At 39.9% G+C, this 22,860-nt stretch overlaps 2 protein-coding genes across 12 annotated transcripts in view; one reads left to right on the top strand and one right to left on the bottom strand.

Moving 5' to 3' along the window:
- Window positions 1–1,144: 1,144 nt before the first annotated feature.
- Window positions 1,145–9,100, top strand: LOC131676659 (leucine-rich repeat protein soc-2 homolog). Of its 4 annotated transcripts, none has more exons than XM_058955886.1 (4): window positions 1,145–1,302; window positions 2,572–3,611; window positions 5,682–7,041; window positions 7,102–9,100. In XM_058955886.1, exons 2-3 carry the CDS (start codon window positions 2,791–2,793, stop codon window positions 6,550–6,552), a joined length of 1,692 nt encoding a protein of 563 aa, XP_058811869.1. In that variant the 5' UTR covers window positions 1,145–1,302; window positions 2,572–2,790; the 3' UTR covers window positions 6,553–7,041; window positions 7,102–9,100. The 4 variants fall into 4 exon arrangements, with proteins under 4 accessions (XP_058811869.1, XP_058811871.1, XP_058811870.1 ...); XM_058955888.1 differs by having other exon boundaries at window positions 1,147–1,279; XM_058955887.1 differs by lacking the exon at window positions 1,145–1,302 and adding an exon at window positions 1,885–2,032.
- Window positions 9,101–13,920: 4,820 nt separating this feature from the next.
- LOC131676655 (lethal(2) giant larvae protein) overlaps window positions 13,921–22,860 on the bottom strand; it is a 34,633-nt gene continuing 25,693 nt past the window's right edge. For 7 of the 8 annotated variants that reach the window (XM_058955876.1, XM_058955879.1, XM_058955877.1 and 4 more), the window contains 7 exons: window positions 16,863–18,681; window positions 16,358–16,806; window positions 16,151–16,296; window positions 15,788–16,081; window positions 15,262–15,731; window positions 15,089–15,197; window positions 13,921–15,025 (listed from right to left, as the gene is read on the bottom strand). In XM_058955876.1, the coding sequence (XP_058811859.1) occupies window positions 14,854–15,025; window positions 15,089–15,197; window positions 15,262–15,731; window positions 15,788–16,081; window positions 16,151–16,296; window positions 16,358–16,806; window positions 16,863–18,681 (3,459 nt within the window). In that variant the 3' untranslated portion in view covers window positions 13,921–14,853. The remainder of the gene's footprint in view (window positions 15,026–15,088; window positions 15,198–15,261; window positions 15,732–15,787; window positions 16,082–16,150; window positions 16,297–16,357; window positions 16,807–16,862; window positions 18,682–22,860) is intronic. The other variant, XR_009303215.1, reaches the window with a different exon arrangement.

The following is a 22,860-nucleotide window of genomic DNA, read 5'->3' as shown; positions in this document are numbered from 1 at the left end:
TATGGTAGAGCTGATAAGGCAACCTATAGAGTCGTGCAAGTCGCATGGGTTTGGATGTGTTATTGTCCTAAAAGGAAACAAACTACAAAAATGTTTTTTTTTTCAATAGCTTCGGGCCAAAAAATTTAAAAAGGACTGAGATATTAACTCACGGTACTAATCTGCAGAGGAATATGCCTTAACCCGCCTCCCTTCGTAAACAAACATAGACTTTTACTGGAGCTCCCTCCCGTCCATTCTAAGTGGTGAGTGGTCTAAATTAGGGTGCTATACGATTCTCAAAAACGCCGATCAGCCATGTTGGTTTTAGAAACTACAGCTAACAACATTGTTTACTAGTTACGATAATATACGTATATACATCTCCATTCATGTTTGCTTGGATTTCAGATTCTAAACGAAGTTGTTCGCTGTCATTTTTCTTCCACGCGTCCTGCTGCACGTTAACCTCACTCCTCACTTAGTTACTGACGAATCACCTTAGAACTCAAAGCACCTTGGGCTAAATGGTTTTTGGCAATTGAGTTCTACAAGATGACGACACGAATGAACTTATGATGAATGAAGTTCATGTTTGACAATTCTCGGTGGTTTATTTACTTTGTCAGTTGCGTGAGTGCGAGTGCAACGGGTGCTCATCTGTTACATTCGAACTCACGTAACTCCCATGTAAACAAACCACCGAGAATTGTCAAAGGAAATTCATCCGTCCCAGTTTGTGGGGTTATGTCGGTTCGTGTAAAACCTAATCCCTAATATCTCGCGTGTTTTTTTGAAAAGGGCCAATAAGCATACTGTCAAAATCCACTTTGAGAGAAAATTCTGGACAAATTATAAATCACAACAACAGACGAAAGAGAAAATTTTTCTCTTTCATAAAATGTTAACGTCCATTCTCGGCGAGCTACGGTTTGTCCAGAATTTTCAGTGAATTTTGACAGCATGGCTTATTGGCCGTTTTCAAAAAAAAACGCGAAATATTTGAAGCAGCTATAAACAACCCTGATAAGTTTTAGTACACGAGCTATCTTTCTCTCTCGAGCAAGAAGTCATCAGAATCTGTTATTTCTCTTCTTAATTTATAAACAAAAACTGAGTAGAGAGCGGTGGAATAGCTTTCGTGAAAGATGGGATAGTATAGGGGTCAGTCATATACCAGCCAGCAGACTCGTTCCGTAGGCAAACGTGTGTGGTCGTGTAGTTTTCTTGGGCTGAAAGCTGGCTGCATATTTATTTGTGTGGAGAAAATTGTTCAAAAATCAAGTGCAAAATAACCCAGGTACGATTCTGGATGCTACTTTGGTAAGTTACATACACTTGCTAGTCAATTTCAAGGCGTGAAGTCAAATCAATGTTCGATGGGCGGAATATGTTTTCTGCCTTCAAATAAGAACAAGAAAATTTAGCCAGCTTTCCTGATGTATTTTTTCTATTACTAGAGCACTACTTGGATTGGACGCGTATAAAAATGAGAGTACACTCTTTTAAGATCAATTGAGTTAGGCTTCTATACGCTCACACAGGAGAGTTGTATTAGTCAATTTCAAAACAAACGGTGCGTTTAGCACTTTGTATTCGAGTAATGTAAATAAATATTTATTACATTGTTCAGCACTTGGTTGCATGATTTCAAATAAGGGACATTCATTTTCTAATATATTGGGTTTAGCGCTTTGAATGCGAATGACTGAGGAAATATCTGTAATTTAATGTTACTGGTACAACGAATTGCGTGTGCCTTTGACGCTCGTTCAAGTAGTGCACCTAAACCTGGCAACATTTCACTGCTCATGTAGGTCCATCCTTGACTGTAACCAAAAACATGTAACATGTAAATTGAATGAGAGTGTCTCATTGAAAATTGATAGAGCTCGGTGAGCATATAACGTACAGAGAGAATCAATGCTGAATTTGCTAAGTATCATTCATTTACAGCCAGCAGTCAGAGTCAGTGGGTGCAAGAGAAAAGTGTGAAACCAAATTTTCTTCCCTCAGTGTCAAGTTTAAACCAATTATTGGTACTACGATTCAGGTCAGATATGCAATGATATATTTTTACAATATCCATCTCTCAAAGATTATAACAACGCAGTTGAGCAAAGTAATTTTGATTACCTTCGAAATAAGGAATCTGTTTCTTTTCTGATGTGCAAAATGACGTATGCGAGGAGGAGCTTCTAGACGATGAGGAGCAAAATTTTCCTCTCCTGTTTTTTTTTGACAGCCGCAGGAGACACGAATCGTACGCCCGAATGACCATGATATTGGGTGGTGTATAGTGCAGCGCGAAGGCCTTTCCCCGGTGATCGATGCCAAGATAGGAAAAGTTGGACATCCTCTGAGTCATGTTTTGTGTCTTGTAGGGAGGTTTTTGAACCTTTCATCGACTTGTTCTTTTTTAACCGATGGGTTACGATAGTATATAGTGCAGTCGCCTGCAAATAGTAGTATAGGAAAGGAGGTTTTCGAAAGGAATGTACAATTTGAAGGTCAATGTCGCACCCGTCTAGCAGTGATTGGAGCAATTTACATAGTAAAAGAATATAATCAGTCTATTTCCTTCTATTGCAGATTGAAACAATTTACTGCAGGGCAAGTAACATACAAGGATTGCGGTTATCGTTTGCTGGAAGATGGATTACTGAATGGTTCTATTTATGAGTAATATCTAAAAATTTAAGCAGTGAATCACGCAGGGTGGAATATTATATAAATTGATTCATTTGGCTGGTATCAATCGTGAAGTCATAAAAACTGATTAAAATTCAATATCTTAACACGGTGCAAGGCATGAATTTGGGAAGTTCCGCTGGAACAAGCACTTCCGGTCATACCAGCAGCTATACGGGCACCAGCAGCAGCGGCTCGGTGGCAGGTGGAAGTAACAACAGCAACGAAATGCCTGTGGAGATTCGCCCGAAGGTGGTTACGGTGAAACATCCGGAGTCAAACAAGCCCAAGCCAACTACCAAGAAGGGAAAGGCAATCCAAGCCGATGTAGATGTGATAAAAGAGTTCCAACGCTGCAAGGAGGAAAACATTCAAAGGCTTGACCTGAGTAAATCCTCCATCACCGTTATTCCGGCTTCGGTCAAAGACTGCACCAGTCTGGTGGAATTCTATCTATACGGTAACAAGATAAGCTGCCTTCCTGCAGAAATCGGCTGTTTATCGAATTTGAAAACATTAGCCCTGAATGAAAATTCTCTAACTTCACTGCCCGATACTCTGCAGAATTTGAAACAGTTGAAAGTGTTAGACTTGCGACACAACAAGCTCTCCGATATTCCGGATGTGATCTACAAGCTTCATACGTTGACCACTCTGTATTTGCGCTTCAACCGCATCAAGGTGGTAGGTGAAAATTTACGAAATTTAAGCAATCTTACCATGCTTAGCTTGCGGGAGAACAAAATACATGAGCTGCCGGTGGCAATCGGGCACTTGGTTAACCTGACAACGCTAGATTTGTCCCACAATCACCTGAAGCATCTACCGGAAGCAATCGGTAATTGCCTGAACTTGACGGCGTTGGATTTGCAGCACAATGATTTGCTGGACATTCCCGAAACGATAGGTAATCTGGCGAATCTGATGCGGCTAGGACTAAGGTAGGTGGAATTGTTTTTTTTATTAATTAACCCATTATGACCCATGCCGTTTTCTTATGGAACATATTTGGTACAGTGCGGATTTGATCAGCACCTTCGCTACCCAAAAATGTCTTGATCCAACTTTGAACTAGTACAGAAACCTCGATGAGACTTTTCTCAATATTTGTTATTTCTATTCAGTATTACCAATTTCATATCCTTAATTTATCTTTATGCTTATACTTACCAAATGGATATCTTTGTGGTTGCCAATGTGCATTTCAATACTTAAACCATATTTCAACAATGCTTGTCGTACATTCAAAGAGTTTGTAGTATTTCATTGATTAGTGTTTGCTTCTTTTGGACACTCATTGTTACACATCGTCTTCTTTGTTTATTACCTCTTTAAAAGTACAATATAATAAGAATATTTAATATCTCCTTCATCACCGTTAATATTGGCGAAGTTCTGTGGTCATGAATCACGTGTTTATCTTTCAATTTCTATTTGTCTTCTTCCAAGCGTAAGGGGATACAGTAATTTCAAATAAAAATTGTCCTTTGCTTGTTCTGTCCCTGCTATTGTATTGAGGTAAGCCTTTTTCAGCTCCACAGATTTTGGCTCAACAAATTGCACAACGACGCATGGTTTAGATATGTGATATTACTAACGTGAATACTACATAATATTCACTAAATCAATTATTGGAGTTAGGTAGAATTCGCGATACTTTCGCTTCATCCATAAGAGCTTGTACAGTTGGCATGGCACATTTATTCCTTTTTTATCCACTTTCTAAGCATGTTATTTGCATTCTTTACTTGCTCTTCAAAGTTTTCCGCGGTTGGATTTTTCACAAACTGCGAGGAGCGGGACGAACACGTGGAGCCAAATGTAGCTACGTCATAGCGTAGACCTGCGGCATTTTCTTGGCTACTTTTTAAGGTCTGCATTATTTGTCAGTTAGCAGCTTCTGTTTTGTCTTTAGGAGTTACGGTGGCAATCTCCCGGTTTTAATATCGATTGAGTCGTTTCGATTACAGCAGATTCGATTCTCTTTTACCCGTTTTGGGTCTTTTTAGCCAATTGAGATCGACTTGGAGTAAATTATTTCTCTTTAGTACGACGTTGGGCGTTATTTTTTCTTTTATTGTACATTCCATCATGTTATGATCACTTCGCAATCTTCTATCTGCGAATGCTATTATTTTCAGCATCCTCATGAATCACATGTTCATTATAAGAAAAACATGCAATAATTTGCAGCAGAGTTATTGCAATTTGGATAGGAGGAAATGATATCGTTCCATTTCCATAATTTACCTTGACACTTATTGGTCCGTATTTCTTTGTGTATTTCTTTTTTCCTTGATTTTAAGATGCCTTCCTGTATAACATCCTCTTTCTTTGAACTCTATTTCGTGTTATTTCTGTTTTTTCAGTGTATTCAGGAGTGTTCGGAGTTCGTGTATTTATATATTTCTTTACCTTTGATTATATATTTCTATGCTTTTATTCAGTGTTTCCGCTTCTCCAACGATAAAAAAACACTAAAATGATATAGAAAGTTATATGAGTGAAGTCAATGTACAATTGCATACATATTGACCACTCAGTATGGTTCAATGAATAATGAATATGTCAGTTAGACGATGTATCGAAACTAACACCAACTTGGCACCAGTTTGGTCTTGTGCCCTTATGTGTAAATTGGTTAATCCAATGTTTTCTTTGGGAAAAAGAGGTTGCATTATTGAAGGTTTTTAACTATGTTGCATTTAGTGATTTCAAACTAACATTTAGTAGACCTGGAATCTTTTTTATATAGTTCATATCTCCATTTAATAGTCTTTGGTTAATCATTGCCAGTGATTGCCATCGGTTTAGGCACCTTTGTGCGACAGGCATTCACTATTCACTCACAATCGATATGTGGCTCGACCACTCTGGTACAGCTGAGCCAAAGGGCAGCGTAAAATATCCCCTTTTTCTATTCAGGCCGAAAAGAACAAAACTCAATACTTCATTCCCGTTTCTAGCCATCTTATCCTGACCAAAAACCGCCCACTCTTCCTTATTCACAGGTACAACCAGCTAACATCGATCCCTGTTTCGTTGAAAAACTGCATCCACATGGACGAGTTCAACGTCGAAGGCAACGGCATCAGCCAGTTGCCTGATGGACTTCTGGCTAGCTTGAGTAATCTAACCACCATAACCCTATCTCGGAATGCTTTCCACAGCTATCCGTCCGGAGGACCTGCTCAGTTCACCAACGTCACCAGTATTAACATGGAGCACAATCAGATCGACAAAATTCAGTATGGAATCTTTTCTCGTGCCAAAGGGCTAACCAAACTCAACATGAAGGAAAACGCTCTTACCTCGCTACCGCTGGACATCGGCACCTGGACACAAATGGTCGAACTAAATTTCGGCACCAATTCGCTCACCAAACTCCCGGACGATATACACTGTCTGCAAAACCTTGAGATCCTCATTCTGTCCAATAACTTGTTGAAACGAATTCCCAATACGATCGGCAACCTGAAGAAGCTCCGAGTGTTGGATCTCGAGGAGAATCGTTTGGAATCTTTACCATCGGAGATTGGTCTTTTGCACGATTTGCAAAAGCTCATCCTTCAATCGAATCAACTGGCCTCCCTTCCTCGAACAATTGGGCATCTGACCAATCTGACCTATCTTTCCGTTGGGGAAAATAATCTACAGTATCTACCGGAGGAGATCGGTACCCTGGAAAACCTTGAATCGCTCTATATAAACGATAATGCTTCACTGATAAAATTACCTTACGAGCTAGCATTATGTCAGAATCTGGCTATTATGAGCATTGAAAATTGTCCCCTGTCCGCCCTACCACCGGAAGTGGTCAGCGGAGGTCCCAGTCTGGTGATACAGTATCTAAAACTACACTCACCCTACCGACAAATGTGATTTGTTACGAAGGCAATCGTAAATACCCTGGTGGCATAAGGAATTGATTTGGATTAGAGTGCCCACTGAACGAACTTCCCTTGTTGCAACTTATAGAGTTGATCCGTTCGTAATGTATGTGTATGTGTGTGTGTGGAAGCGATTACACGACGACACGAGCAAACGAGTTTTTTTTATCGAAAAAAGATAGTAAAATAAAATAAAATCAATGTGATTTGAATAAAGCTTTAATAATATTGCTACTAGAAAACAAAAACAATGGTAAAGAAGAAAACAGTAATATTTGTAGAAAAAAAAAATCGACGTGTTTAAAACACAGCAGGTGGATCCGTTAATTTAAGTAAAATTGTATAGTTGATGTGTATAAACCTTTTGGAAGTTTGTTGTACTGAATAGACTGGACAACGCTGGGAGGGTCTATTCGAATGATTTAGATAAACGACGAAGGATTTAGGAGGAATCCATCGACATCAGTAGTTTTGCTAGAAGGTATATAGTTAAAGTCTATATTTATCATTACACAATATTTAAACCTATCGCATCTTTCAGACTGGCGGAACTTACGTTGCACTACTGACTGTGCCATTAAGGTATTCTGACTAAAATGGTAGATAATTTCAATTTGTACCTAAACCGATGGACAACAGATGATAGACGACGACCACCCAGCAAGCGCCGATGTGACATTCGTGCACAGAAAGGTATCGAATTTCTTGCATCCTTTTGCATGGAAGAGAGGTTAGTGCCGAGGTACAACCAAACAGCATGAACATTTTCATGATACAAAACCTACACGCACGTTAGCGACCCGACCTGACTTCTGTTTTGTCCAGTAGGCTGAAGAGAGGTGGAGTCCCTATGTTCGCGCATTTTGCTGAAATACAAACGATGGTTTAACGTAATTTGATCTCATTTATTTTTTGGATGGTTGATCCTTTCCCTTCTTCGTTGAGGGTCATCAACATAAACGAAATATGTATTAAGCAGACAATGAAGAGATACCCAGCAGGGCAAAATTAATTGTGAAACTATACGAATGCTATTACTTGTAGTCCGAAGTTATACTGCGTTTTTTGTACTAATGCTAAAACTACGAATAATCGATTCAGAAGGCAATCACTTTTAGTTTGTATAACCCTTACGACGAAAACTAATCTATACATACTATTCCTGTTATTGTGGTTAATGTTAATCACCATGTTAGATTGAATAGGAAAAGTAAATGCAGTGAAATTTTATTTTTAAGGAGATGCTCAAACTGGTGTGATTGTTTTCACAACGCAAACTCCGATCTAACGACACATTTTTAAGCATTTAGTTTGTTTTAAGTCGCTCTCTTGTCGGAAGAGTGAGAACGGTCGGCGGAAACTCGGTTAGACACGGAACGAACTGCAACGAATTTATAGATGTTGTTTAGAGCGATGTTGCTTTATTTTAGTTCTGTAGGTGACCATTTGTAGATCATTAGGTTTGTAATGTTAGAGGATTTTCTGTTCGTTTCCTGCGATTGTTAGAAATTATCTTCAGAACTAGACAATTGTTGGGCAATAGTGACTAAAATTGCTTAAACATGTGCATGCCACACTATACACAGATAAACGAGCAAAAATTTGTTTACCTTTCTAGTCAGATACATTTGGAAAATGCGCTTAACGGTACATTAGTGAGATTGAGGTAACACATATTGACAGACTTTTGTTTCTAAGAGCAAATTAACTCTTTGAGAAAAAAATGGAAAATGGCCTAATAAAATTGTAGTAAAAGGGAAAAGAATGTGCGAATGAAAATATTACAACAAAGAAACTGCATGAATCTGCGAATTAATGTAAACAAAATTGGTATAAGCGGATTAAAACTGTTAGTGACAGAACAAATGAAAACATTTCAAAGAATAATACAGTGCATAAAAACTAAGCAGAAAAACATGTGTGTTTAAGGAAACATCTCTCCAAAATATACCCAAACGACGCTGAAATAGAGAACAGAGACCCATGCTCTAGTATTGAGAAAGAAGATCCCACAGACTCTCCGTAGACATAACTGACTTAAATATAATCAACTTGTGGAATTATTTTTAGTTGCTGGACGTCTAGTAAGCAAGTAGAAGTAGTGGTAGTTCTTTAATTTGAATATAAACAACGAGATAGGAAGGTTTATAGTGCCATGTTGTGTTATTTTTACCGGCTCAGAAGGCTGCTCTATGTATTGAAGGTAAGCCGAAAAGAGTGGGCGGATACCGAGTTCAGATTTCAGTTATTCCTTTGAAAGAAACATCACAAACTAAAGCTACAAATAGAAGTACATATTTGTTGAAATATTTGTATCTACAACGTTGATTCAAAAGAGCATAAAAGGTTGGAAATAATTTTAAATGGGGTAAACAAGAAAAAAAGAGAAACATAATACGCACACAAATTAAGTATTCAGAAGAATGACGTTGAAAGTAATGTTTAATAACCATAGAAGCGCTATTGAATAAGCAAACAAAAAACGAGAAAATAAACTGTATGTACTGTATAGTCTAATTATATATGACTGTGAAAAAATAGGAGAGCCTTTGTTTTTTTTCGAAATATTCCCTCGATCGGGACTAGTTGAGAAGAGTTGGTTCAAAAATATCATTATTTGTCCCTGTGTCCTTACTCGATTGTAATCAGATCGAACAATCCATTCTTTCGAATATATTTTCAGTTGATTCTCATTTTATTTACATTTCGTTACTTATCAGTGCGATCGGGGAACATATCGTTTGGCTTAAGCGCATTTGGCATAGTGGTCGCTTGGCCTAATTTGAATTTGTATTCTGATATTAGTTGTTGACGCCTACTACGCCACATCGCATTGAGTTTGGTGCTGACTTAAACTAGTTGTAAGGCCATATGTTTGAGTAATCCGGGCAAACGAGTGAATCACAGGTTTGCTTGCGAGGGGCTGCCACTTCCAACGGCGGGTCGGCGGCCACTAACCCCAACGCATCCTCAACGGCTTTGCACCGCTTCGGATTCTTGGTCTCGGTTATGCGACAAAGCCAAGCGCTATTTGGTATATAGATCCAAAGAACTGTTCATCAGTCTATCTTCTGACCTCGCACAAAGCAAGAAATTGCTACGCTATAGCAGTGAAGCGTTTTATTCTATATCAGTGCATAAATAATATTGTATCGTTGCCCCGGCTGCGGAGTGAAATGAGTTTGCCAAGTGAAACAAAAGTGCCCGTGCTACACGATTTCGATCGACTTTAATAAGACTAGTGTTAGACCCACAGTTCAGGAAGTAGTTAAAGTGAAAATGGAGGTTAATCTCACTGAAGTTACGTACATTCAGCTACACCACGTAAAAAATTGTGGTAATTTTGATCGCGTTTAGAAGCTTAGCACAGGCAGAAAATTTCATTGCAAAGAACAACAGCGTTCGTATTGTGAGGATGCGAGTGACCTTCTTACATGACTATCAAATGCAAATCACCGAGAGAAGGCGTAACCTATAAGCAAACAACGCTAATCACATCTCCCGGGCAGACCCGAACATGCCAATTCTGTAACCATACAGCCCACTACGAAAAAACATGCGCCGAAGCAACTAGTCAAAACACACCTATTACAGCCAACTCAACAAGAAGCCACCAACGCTTAGAGATAAACCCAAAAAAACGATCCAATTAACCAATAATGCAGGTACAACGACCACGACAACCGCTTCCAAACCAACAACTAGCATCACCAACAAAGAAACAAATACCGATGAAGACGGATTTACAACAGCGACCCGTAAGAACAACAAACAAATGCAATCGGGCTGTCTCAACAACCTAATTCTGCAACCTATGTGCATTAACTGCACAACTATCGTCTCACCGGTGCATTTGTCAGTATGTGCAATTCTTTATGATCACACCTATGACTGCGCAGTAGACTTCCCAGAAAAAAAAATTTTTTTCTTCATTTTGTTGGTGCTGAAGGGGGTTGTTGCGGCCTGTCTCCAGTGTGGACAACAGCCCCATTGTTTTATTGTTTCCCACCCTAGCGAATATAAAGGAGGTAGATTGTCCATATTTATTCCACGTGACACATTTTAAATCAGGATTCATATTAAACGAAGCTAACAGTGGTACTGTCATTGATAAGCGGCAGCACCACCACGACTTATAATTCCTTGTCTTAAAATGCAGCAGCTACCAGTGGGATGGGAGTGAATGGTTATAAAGGCGCAACGTTCATAAATGATAAAATTCACTTACTTAACAGATATTCCATACTTAACCGTCCGGTGGGTGTGCTCAATTGTACTACACTAGCGACACATATTTTGGGAATTTATTTCTCAGCCTTGTGGAAACGTATTATGTATGGGTACGATTGTAGGTTTTCGATCAGCGTCTCTCTTCGATATACTGAATACCATCATATTTTGTTCACTCCAGATAATCCCATGCATTGTGGAGTTTTCGTACATCATCAAGCCTTAATGAATCCTGTGTGCAGTTTTCTTCTCCTCCGATTACTTGTCCGCTTCTCCAGAGGAAAAAAATGATAACTAAAATAATACAGAGAGGAAAAAGATGAGTGTTATGAATAATTAAATATATTTTGGCAACTCAGTATGGTTCAACGGATATGAAACAGGAACTTGCTTAACCATCTTTTGTGATAGAAACACTATTTGAATACATAGTAAGTACTTTTAACCCAACTTTTTTCTAGTGCATGTAGGGTTTCAAAACCATTTTGTCCTTGAAAATGGTGCAATCAAAAAACACGAAAAATCATTTTCATAAATATAGTTGCTTTCCTCGCAGTGCTAGAAGTTGCTCAATTTTTACCCTCCAATACACAATACAATTCTCCTATAAATTAATGAGTTTTATCAGTTTTCAATAAAATTACAACATAACGAAATTGGAAATTTCATTTTCCGTCGTCAACGTAAACTGTTCCTGGCAGCACTGCTCCATCGGAATACAATCAGACTGATTGCATTAACTTCAGTTCTATAGCTGTTCCTTCAAAGTGTTAATACTCAAATGAAAGGCAATAGTCACATTTGTTAGCCTTACTTGTTTTAGTTAGCAAATATTGTCTCAATCAAAAGTTATAGCTGTTCAAAACGTTGTTGTCCACAAACAACATGGCATGAGCATGAAAGGGTTAATACATTAAAGTTTAGTGGCTCGAAGCAGTTAACGAACTATAACTATATAAACTACTCTTGTTCTAGTAGCGTACATGTTTCCATTTCAAAATCTTCGATTGATCCTTGACAGTGATTGTCATCGGCTCAGGGACTTTTGCGCGTCATGCATTCACTGACTCACAATCGAAATGTGCCTCGGCCAAACTGGCACAACGCGCCCATTTCCCTTACTGAGCAAAAGGGCAGGGCAAAAAAAAAACAAGTTTTTGTTTTAACGTAATCGGGCCACCCCTAACTCGATTCCTAGTCCTACCAGGAGTATCTACTCCAAATTTGAGCCAAATCGAACAAGTCCAGCTACCGGACCAACATGGTTAAAGTTTGTATGGGATTTTTCGACAATTTACATGGAGAAAACTCATTTGCTCACATTTTCGTCGGTAGGTTGCACTTTATACACTAGATTATCACCAAAAGTGAAGCTTAAGAAGGTAATTCTATTATCTAATATTTTGTTGAAGACCGCAAAGCGATTTGACTCGAACAGGAAAACTTTTGAAGAAGTTATGTCAGAGTTAATTTTACACACGGCCGCGCTTGATGATTGGTGGTGGTTCAAAAGTCAATATTCGATTTTATTTGATTTGCGAAAAAAAGGCATTTTAAAATGTTGCAAAAAGACTGTACATAAAGAGCATGAGAAATATTTATCTGCAATTCCCTATAAAGTTTGCTCGAACCGAATATCCATCTGGATCGACTCGAACAGACCACACCGACCCGAAAGGGCTGCTGAAGATTTTTAAGAGCCGGTGTGCTACTTACAGATTTCATTTCAGTGGTAATAAGTGTCTCATTCCCTCTTTTAAAACTTGATACATATGAATTTGCAGCTTACCGCTGTTCATTTCTTCTGGCTTTTTGACACCATTAGTCGATCGTCTCATAGAATCGAAATCTCTGTCATCGAATCCGCAATTTCCATTGGTGCTCTGCTGGCGCGAATACTAACTATCTGAATCGAAATAGATATTATATATCACTTTATACATATTCCCTTATTTTTCGATCAACAAAAGCTGTCTGCCGATTTTAGTGCAGAAACGCTAATGATGTGACCATCAAGAATGCGTCAGACAACCTCAATTGACCTCTTCGACACCAGTTTGGCCTTACCAAGCCGTAACGCGGGTGGCGGCACGAAAATTGCCGAATAGGGTTTGAGAACAGCTTGAAGCAATATCTGATGTTTCTCCAAATGTATGTGTATCCAAGACTGACTTGGATAGTTCCATTGAGCCTAGTTTGCATATCTTACATAACAAGACTCACTGTTCTTCATTCACCCACAACAGCATTCAATGATCTTCGAATCCAGCGAGTCACCTATTAAAACCAATCGATGACCCTTTTTTTTAGATCCACCAAAACTATCATGAAGAAAAATATGAAAATTTCCCGTTCGAACGTGATTTTGTTAAGTATTTGAAGTATAGTCGCACCACTTCGGTTATGTCACAGAAATTACCCACCCATCCCTAAAAAATTTGGGTTATATAGCACGTAAAAAGCGCGTTGCATGAAAACCATTGAAACATTCCAGAATATTCCACAAAACTGGCGTGACTGCAAAACGAATTACTACGGATCAGATGATTACCCTGCGATAAATATTCAACAAATCCAGGAAATACAACTTGCTAATTCATCATCTGTTTGTGGATTTCAAGGTAGCGTTCAAGGTTTTTCGACAAAACTCATCCGTCTGACGTGGGATGAGTAAAAGTCAAGCGCCGAACAACTGAGGAAACATGCGACCTGTTTCGTTAGATGGATTGAAACAAAGCCATGCATAGATATGCAAATGAACGGAGCATTATATAGGCGTCGATCGCAGAGTAGTTGGCTTTTAAATACTAGAATGAGAGAGAGAGTCGAACAGTACAAGTCACTGATATTCCGTTTTTTTATGAAGGCTTTTCAAGTTCTTGTTGTGTCTAAGAAGAATTTTTCGCTCATTTCTTGTAGACAGAATAAAAATGGGAAATAGAACAGTCACATGAACCATAAGCTGTTATAAGTATTCAAATATGCTCGCAAGACAGATGTAATCTATTCATTCAGAGGTGCAATCGTGCTTTTTAGGCATAATTTAACGATTCTAAAATCTTCTTTAGATTAGATTCGGAGTGTTCGGTTAGTTTTAGGCTACTAAATTATATATTATATACACCTTCCGTTACGCCACTAAAACTTAATAGACATTTATTTATGCTCTTCTTTAATATTATCTTAGTACTCTGTAAATTGCATCCAAAATACGATTACAACTAGGTTATGTAATATATAAATACCGATTGTGTATGATTCTCCTGTGTTTTTGCTCCGCATGGGTGGATTTTGTATAAATTAAAGCAACGACAATAAAGGTCAATCGTTTAAAATACAGCTCTTTATTTGATTGTTTCGTCTCATGCGATTGACCTACTAATACTCGTGACTGGTCTTCAAAAACAAACATCAACAGTAGCACCCAACAGCGTTGGAGTTGCATGAATTTTTCGAGGGCCATTCAAAAACATTGATTTTTGATGCGAGGGGATTGAACATTTCCCGAAATCTTGCAGGTTTCTTAATATAACAAAATGTCCAGTTTTACTATATGTTTGAATACCGTCGTTGTTTGTAAAGTGGGTTCACGACCTTAGAGGTGCGGATATTAATGAACTTCAAAACAGTTGCGTCAATAATACGTATCTATGAAAGGCATCTGTTGGTCGACCTGAATATTTGGCGTCTAAAGTCTATTAATCCATTAATTGCATTTCACAATTTAAATGCTAAAAACCATTTCGTTATTTAATAATCGATTTTTTTTTTCAATAGAACGGGAAGTCTAGATGCCCTGCATTATGTGCTAAATGCTCTTGATATTTCGAAAAAATGAAATAAAATTTTGTCCAGGCGTTTAAATTCAGCATTTCCTCAACGGACACATTGTTCTGGAACGTTTGTCAGCTAAAGTACGAAGACAAATAGTCAAATAAAAATTACTTACCGCTCTGGAACGCGTCTACAGATTTAAAAATAAAATTAATAAACTAACTCAAACTTGAACAACGACAACAATCCTGGTTCGTATGGTTTTGTCGTCGATACTCGTCTCCACTCGTTAAAATTTACTCTCCTTCCGCAGCAGCGGAACAGTGCCGCCGGATGTGATCGCTGCTTTGCTGCTCTCCGTCGTCGAATTGTGCTCACCATTGACGTGGCCGATACCGTGCTTGACCGTCGTGATGACCGATTTGATGATAACCGAATTGGCTGCCGTTTCCGTCGAGTCACTGCAATGTAGAATGAAACGATTCAATAAGTGATGATAGCGGAATTAAATATTGCGAACTTACCCGACGTGCTTCAGGTCCTTGATGTTGGACGAATTAAGAGCGGTGATTTCCGCCGTTTTGGCCGTCGAAGCTACGTTGTTGGAATGGGTGCTCAGAACCGACAGGCGACCTATCATAGGAGAATGATTGTCAATAAGAACGTTTTCCTCATGATTCCTGTGCATGTGACTTACCAACAATCTCCTCGGTGGTGGTCGAACAAAGTGTCGTCGTCGTTGAATTCAAATGATCTCGTACTGAATCGATGGTGATATCTCCGATCGAACTGGTAATTGTTTCGTTCGCTTTATTCGGTGAAGCATCATCTCCACTTCCAACTCCATTGGTGAGTGCATCACCAGCACCACCAGTTCCGTTGATGGCCGTAACAGCTACCGATAGTGGCGCCGTAAGGTCTGGCGCTTTTTCGTCTGTTTCGGTGGTTGCCTTCGGAGAGCTTTGGCCCACCGGTGGTTGTTCCGCATCACCGATGGGTGGATCCGCTACATCGGCGTCTTCCTCCTCGTGAGACCAATCTTCAAGCTCGATGAATCCGGTTGGGGATACAATTTTAGAAGTGGAAAGTGTGATTCGTTGCACCTCGGACGAGGACATCATGTACAATGCTTCACCATGATCGGTGAAGCAGAGAGAAGAAATTCCACTGCAAGACAATATGATGATTATTCTAGGGGACAGAAATAACTTTGTGTTTCTTACTTGATATCCTCTCGTCGTACGGCTGCTGCATTGAGTTGACGTTTCAGCTCGGGAATCGACAGCACCAGGCAGTCACCAAGGTTTGTCAAGCAAAGTAAACTGATTTCGGAATGGGTTATTACTTCCGGCGCAACAGCTTCCGTGGCACTGTTTGTGTTCAGTGCTTCAGCCGATGGCGATGTCGACGTGGGTGTTGCTTCGATCGCTGGTCTGGAACCAGATTTCGAGGGACTGTGCTGTAGTTGATGTACGGGGACAGTACAGGAAAACGTTGCAAAGGCGATACGGCGAACTCTGTGAAACGATTTCGATTAAACTGTTAGTGGCATCTACAATATCTAGTTGAAGTTTAAAACAGCTTACCTAGCTCCTTCATGAGCCGTCAATTTGTACTTGTTGACTGGTTTCAGTTGTGGCAGGGAGAAAACCTTAAATTGCTCTTCCGATGCAATTAGTACTCTGTGAGGTCCTGGTCCCGGTGACGATTGGAATTCAAGAGGTACTCCATGCTGTTAAAAAATCAACGTTTAGTGGAATGTCAAATCGAAAAATAAAAACTGTACTGCCTACATGATCGAAAATAGCGATTCCAATAACGGGAGCACGATGCTTCAATTGAATTTCCTTTGCCAACTGACCGGTGATAGGTTTCGGCGGTGGAGCCTCTCCATCGACATTTGCTTCGTTGCTTTGGACAGGCGGTTGGCGTAGAGGGACATGCAGTACAAAGACCGATACACAACTGGAGTTTGTTCCGGCCCACAGAGTCGGAATCGTGTGCTGCTGGTTGGTAACGAATGTTTGGGCAAAGGTCAAACATCGGACCATCGAACCCATTCCATCGTCAACTGGGCGAGCTTCAATCTGTCGCTCGATGGGACGCGTTTCCGCTGGATTTGTAGCCTGAGCACCGGGATTGTTCCGTGTGGAACGACCCTTGCGTAGCCGACGGAACGACTCGCGAAGAGTCTTTTTAAAGGATTTACGTCGGGAGAGGGTTTCTCCGGCACCCGTTAAATCTGGAAAACGAAAAATGTGATTAAATATGGTGACATTGACGACAAATAATTCTTACCATTCGGATTCAGAGTACATTTGTGCAGCACCGGATTCTGACTATGGTAATCGAACAGAACTAATCCGTGTGCGGTTCCGGCGGCAACCAAACTCCACTGGCTTTGAACGGCGATGCATGTTACGGCGGCCGGTGGCAGCACTTGTAGGACACTGGAAAAGTTTACCCCTTCAAGTACCGGTTGATTCTCTTCTAACAGTTGTCTTTTGACCTTCAGCTGGTCGTGTCCCTTCCAAACAAATCCATCTCGATCGCAAACCAAATTCATCGTTGTAACCTTCAATGGTTCCGGTTCCTCGGGAGTAGCGTCAAAGTTGGCAATCACAACATTACCGGCAGTTCCAGCAATTACCAGTATACCGGTTTTTGGACATAGCTGAACCTTCTTCACAGCCAATCTAGGATCATCGGAATATGGATCGAACTGACCGGCCTTTCGAAAAGGAGGCTCTCCATCATCTAGCTGCTCAGTCGATGTGTTCAAATGATTGTCAAAGTCATCACTGTTACTGAAAAGGGGAGCAGTTTTTACGTGCAACAACGGCGTTAAGCACACTTCGGAACAGTTCCAAAACTTGACAGAACCATCCTCGTGACCGGTTATCAATATGTCGTATTCAGTACGATCTTCTTCGCTGCTTTCAGGGATCGATCCTCCAGTGATAGGCCAAGGTTTGGCGCTGTAATCGGCTAACTGGTTTTCTCCTGCTCGCAAAATTTTCTCATACACTTCGGAAGATACTTGAGAGACCAAATGGTTACAAGTGACGGCAGAGGCATGCAACGAATGAAGATATGGGGCATTTATTTGCGGAATAGTTTCGTCGGTCAAGTCGTAAGCGACTAACTCCTCCTCCAGTAGGACCACCAAAACTTCTGCCTGTTCTGGATGATCATCGTTGAACGTTACAAAGAAATCGATCACTTTGGAAGTGAAATCGAAGGCGAGCTTAGTCCCATCACGGCAATGCACGGAAACACATTGATGTTCTCCGTAGGCAGATCTTGGCATACCGCCGGAGAACACCACCAATTCGCATAAACCTCTCTTGCCACGCATCAGACGATCTATAGCCTTGCACGGATCCGGACCGTATGGAACGTATTTTTGATTTTCCGGAGGAATAACACTGTCCAAATCCCACGTGGCAAACGAACCGTCCGCGTGATACCATGTGAACTGTGTTCCGCAGGGGGATATAAACAATCCAACACTTTGGCCATGTCCCGGCGAAATGAACGACTGCTTAACATTACAGGCCTCCAGATCCCACAGTACAGTCAAGCCTCGATTGTAAGCGATCAACAGATGATTGTTATTAGTGGGCAGTTGCTTCACTGACTCGATCGCTCCCGGATTCAATTTGTACGACTGTGGCAATTGCTCCAGAACCACATCGTGGTAGATGACCGGTTCTCGTACGGAGAAACTCTTGATATCAAACTGATAGACATTTCCGCCTTCCGTTCCGATCCAAACTGTGTCCTTCATGTATGAACAGCATAAGGAGGAAATCTTCTTGAGCTTACCATCGAACGGAAGCGTTTTGATAGGTACCAGCACCGTTCCGGTCGGTTCCCACAGAACCAACTGGTTAGATGCGGTTAACGAGAGCAACCGTCCGCTTCCGGGAATCCATTCGAGCAGTTGGACAACCGAATCCGATGCATTGGTAGTGGCTGGGTGCTGACCGTAGAATTCGACACCGGGTTTACCAAAAACTTTCACGATGCCACTGTTGGTTCCGATGGCCATCAACTTGCTTATCGGGTCGTACGCCAGTGCCGACGGTTTGTTCGGGAAGCCATGCTGGGCAGTCTGGTTGTGAAATGGAAAGAGAAAGAGAAAAACAAACGTTTACTTAGTTACTCATCCAAAGAAGGAAACCAGTTAATTATCATAAAGCCGGCCGGTTCATGCACTTTATTTGGTGTCTTGTGTGCCCCAACCCGTGCCGGTATGACGTATTCCGTTAATGGACCGAGGGAGTCGGTATATTGGTAGGAAAGGAAATTGGAGCAATGCGCGGGTGGTATGCGGCACAGATTATTAAGCCATTGCAGTCATAAATTCAAACATCAACTGGCTGCAGCAGATGGGGCTAGGCCACGGGTTGGTGACTAATGGGACTCCTGTTTCGCATTGGGCTCTAGAAAGGTGTGCATTTGCCGTGTCGTGTACACAAGGTGGGAGTGACAATTAGAGCACTTGCGAATAATTAAGGCTCGCTTGCTGTACTTGAGCTGATAAGAGCGTGTAATAAAACATTGATTGACAACGACAGGGGGGTTTTTGCTTACGGTGTGTTTCTTAGCTGCTTCAAAATTAATTTCAACCATGAACATCAAGTCGGATAGTTAGATGGGCTTAATCAAGATGACGAATAAAAGTTTTTGAAACTTAATTTATTTTATTGCAAATTTGAATGACGTGAGAAATCTCCTAACATTTGCCCGATTTTTTAATGGAAGTGGTGTTGCATACACTGCTGGTCAATAAAATAGGTGTGAGATAAAAATACATGAAATTTTGAGTTTTTTCTAAAAATATTTTTATATTCAAATATTTTATAGTTAGGCACAGTCATGAAAATGAAAAAGAACACTTTTATTTGTAAATTAAATGTTATGCTTTATCGTAACTCTTTCTTTTCCATGAAATCCAAAAAAGTACCTGGTCAATGAAATAGGTGTATTGTGATCCATTGCAATAAAATTTTTCCAATCCAATGATTTTTAGACTTCAACATTTTTAACAACTAGTAACCTGTGTAAACTCCCTTATTCAACCAAATTTTATCCATTTGTCTTGGCATTGAGTCATTCAAACGCTGATAAGTTTCCATTGGTATAGGGTAGCATTCCTTTTAAGCTACTTCCTACAAACGATCCGTATTTGTGAAATTTCGATCGAATAACTTCTTTTTAAGTACATTCCGTAAATTTTCTACGGGATTGATGACAGGAGATTGGCATGGTCCGAAATTATAGTCACTTTACTATCCCGAAATCATTCCTTTACATACTTCGATGTGTGTTTTTGGTCAATATCTTGCTGAAACTGTCATGTAAAGGCACGTTATCTTTGGCATAGGGCTGCATGACATCCTTTAGGATGTCCATACTTTAGCCTTGCATTCGAATCTTGCCATTATAGTGGCGTTGCGAAGAATAGGACCTGCGCAATTCCACGAGAAGCAAGCTCCAAACCTCATTGTTCTCGCCTCCGTGCTTTACCATATTTTGCGTGTGTCGCAGATCAAACTGTTTGCACTTTTTACGTTTAACGTTTCGTTGTGCATCGGAGGAAAACAGGTTTACCTTTGATTCGTCCCTCCGAAGGATATGTCGCCATTTTATCATTCCTTCTGAACCAGGCCCATTAACGCTGTTGAAAAGCAAATTGCATTTTTCTTCAAAGGCTTTGGCTTCGAAATAGTGGAACCTTCTTAGCAATTCTTTCTGGAAGATTGGAATTTTACGGCCTACAGCGAACTGTTCTCGGACCTGCCACTTTTCCAATTTGTGCTGAATTGGTTTTGGATGACGCGAATGGATCAGATTTCGCTAAAATTGCAATACGATGGTCAGCTGCTGTAGATGTTTTCTTGGGTTTTTTGCGTGTTTCCTTTTGTCAAAGGTTTTAAGGCCTTTGTAACGAAGTTTTCGGAACGCCGCAGTGTATTCGCGATTTATTTATACGTCTTATCTTCTTGAACAAAATTTCTTAGCAAAACTCGTTCCACTTTAGTACAGTGAGATGCTCGACCCATTCTATAACAAATCTTTGACTTATTCAACATTTGAATACATTTATTAACACGCAGAATTCAAACTTCACCAAATAAAACGTATAATGGAATTATGCAAAGTAATAACACGTTAATATATTTCACACACCTATTATATTGACCACACGAAAAAGCCTGCGGTAGTCTTGTTTTGCATCTTGACAAAGATTGCAAATATAATCTGTGCCAACAACCCACTAGTAACTTGACAGATCCCAAGGCTTCTGTGTGCGGTAGGTGTGATTGAGACTGCTGCAACTTGGTATGCGTAATTGAGAGAAAAACAAAATAATCTACCACACACCTATTTTATTGGCCAGCAGTGTATAACTCTCTGTTCCGACAATATTACTTTTTTCTTTTTTTATTAACAACTAAGAGTGAGTTATTTTTTTTATGTTGCAACAGCATTGAATTAGCAAGGGACATGAAGTATTTTTAATATTAAGAACCATACTGCCGTTATACGCATCCTTGTCCCATGTTCTATGGGATTCCCTATATACATGGGACAATTATCAGTATAACGGCAGCATAGTACTCAAGAAAGAGCGAGACGATGAAAGAAGAATTTTAAAAAAGTGTGGCATAGGATTATATGAGCATTCTTAATGTTTCCCAATAACCTAACCCTTTGTCTTCCAGCGCAGAAGTCAACAATACTGTGCATGAGTTGGCAAACTGTATCTGATGGGCTCGATCTGTCGCCAGAGTTCCAAGCATAAAAACTAGGGGTCAATAATGCCATCGGATGAGTTTGTGGACGTTTCATGTTAGTTCATCTGGTGATGTGTATTCATTCATTAAACTCACTAAACGTGATATTTTTTCAATTCTTTTGTCTTTGAGATAAATGCTTTTTTGGTTGCGATTTTTCTGACGTCTGAGTTGACATATCAGCAACTTATTTTTTTTTAATTTGCGCGGTTTTCATTACAATTTTATCTCGTCAAAAATATACGCCTGAACATAGTCTTTAAATTTTGGAATTTTCGATCAAAAATGACCGTTCGGTCAAGCCGCAATTACCTGCCAAAAAATCATCTTTTCAGATTCATTTTTGGTGTATGAGGAATAAAATAAACAAAACATATCCACCTGATCACAGTTGCCATACATGTCGGACGATTACATTTTTTCGCTACCGTTAATTTAAGGGCAACCCACAAGAGGGAACATTTTCTGGAGTTCCGAGCAATTTTAGGAAGAGGAGAAACCAAGTGTTCCTCTGTTGCAGGCAGAGGCAAATCTTTGTGCTGGAATGATTACATTTTTTTACATTGTGGTCTAAATATGGATAATAAAAAAATAGATATTTTGGTTTCTCTTAAATGTTGGTCGGTTGTTAGCTTTCATGACTACAGTAAAAGATATTTAAAGCAGCTGACTGCTAAATGACCCGTCCTTGCAGCGATCGTATCAATCATGATAATTAATTCATCGAACGAGGTCACGGAATTGATCACTGCTCTACAGTTGAATTGCAAGAGTATCGTCCCGAAAATCGATTGCTTCAATGTTTTAATAAATAGTTTGAGATGCGATTAATTTGTTCCACATTATTGGTGACAAGTGAGTGTTATCGCCGTCCAAAAACCAGTCTCCGATCACAACTCTTACCGACCGATTAAAATGCTATCCTGTATGCGGTAGTTGTTCGTAAAGATAATACTGTTCCCACATCGGCAATTTTTTCGAAGCAAATTCTGGAGAAAATTTAGAATAGGTCGCAAGTCACAATGAGAAATTATCTTTGGGGTCTTTCTTTTCTGTTCATTATTCGGTCATTTCAACATTTAGTACTCAACTCTTTGCGTAATATTGTAGTAAAAAAACATCAGGAAAATTAGTGCAAAGTGTTATAGTGACGTCGCAATAATCGAAAGAAAAGGTAAACAAAGAGAGGTTACCAATGTTACTTACGTTCTATTCTAAATTTTCTCCAGAATTGCTTTCGATCAGATAAACAATTTGGTTTCCGCAAAGGCAAAGAGAGGAAAGGCTGCCTTGCGTTATTCAAATGGCAGTAATTTTCTTGGAAATTAAGGAAGCTTCAATTTCTGTCAACATTCTTTCGGGGGAGTCGAGAACGACCCGGAGATCAGACCCGTTTTGGAGGATTTCTTGCGGGTCAGAAGAGGACCTCCGCACGTCCAACTGCGTGCTGCACTGGCACTCCGAGGCTTTCGTTGATCTGCAAGCTCGAT

This window comes from Topomyia yanbarensis, chromosome 1 (genome assembly GCF_030247195.1).
Source record: "Topomyia yanbarensis strain Yona2022 chromosome 1, ASM3024719v1, whole genome shotgun sequence".
NCBI lineage: Eukaryota > Metazoa > Arthropoda > Insecta > Diptera > Culicidae > Topomyia > Topomyia yanbarensis.
Note: the sequence above shows the minus strand (reverse complement) of the source record. Positions and strands in the feature narration are given on the sequence as shown.

Bases quoted from the DNA above. Each gene is read 5' to 3' on its own strand.
- LOC131676659 (XM_058955886.1), top strand. From the start codon at position 2,791: ATGAATTTGGGAAGTTCCGCTGGAACAAGCACTTCCGGTCATACCAGC. The intron at 3,612-5,681 runs GTAGGTGGAATT...CCTTATTCACAG, and splicing joins CTGATGCGGCTAGGACTAAG to GTACAACCAGCTAACATCGA.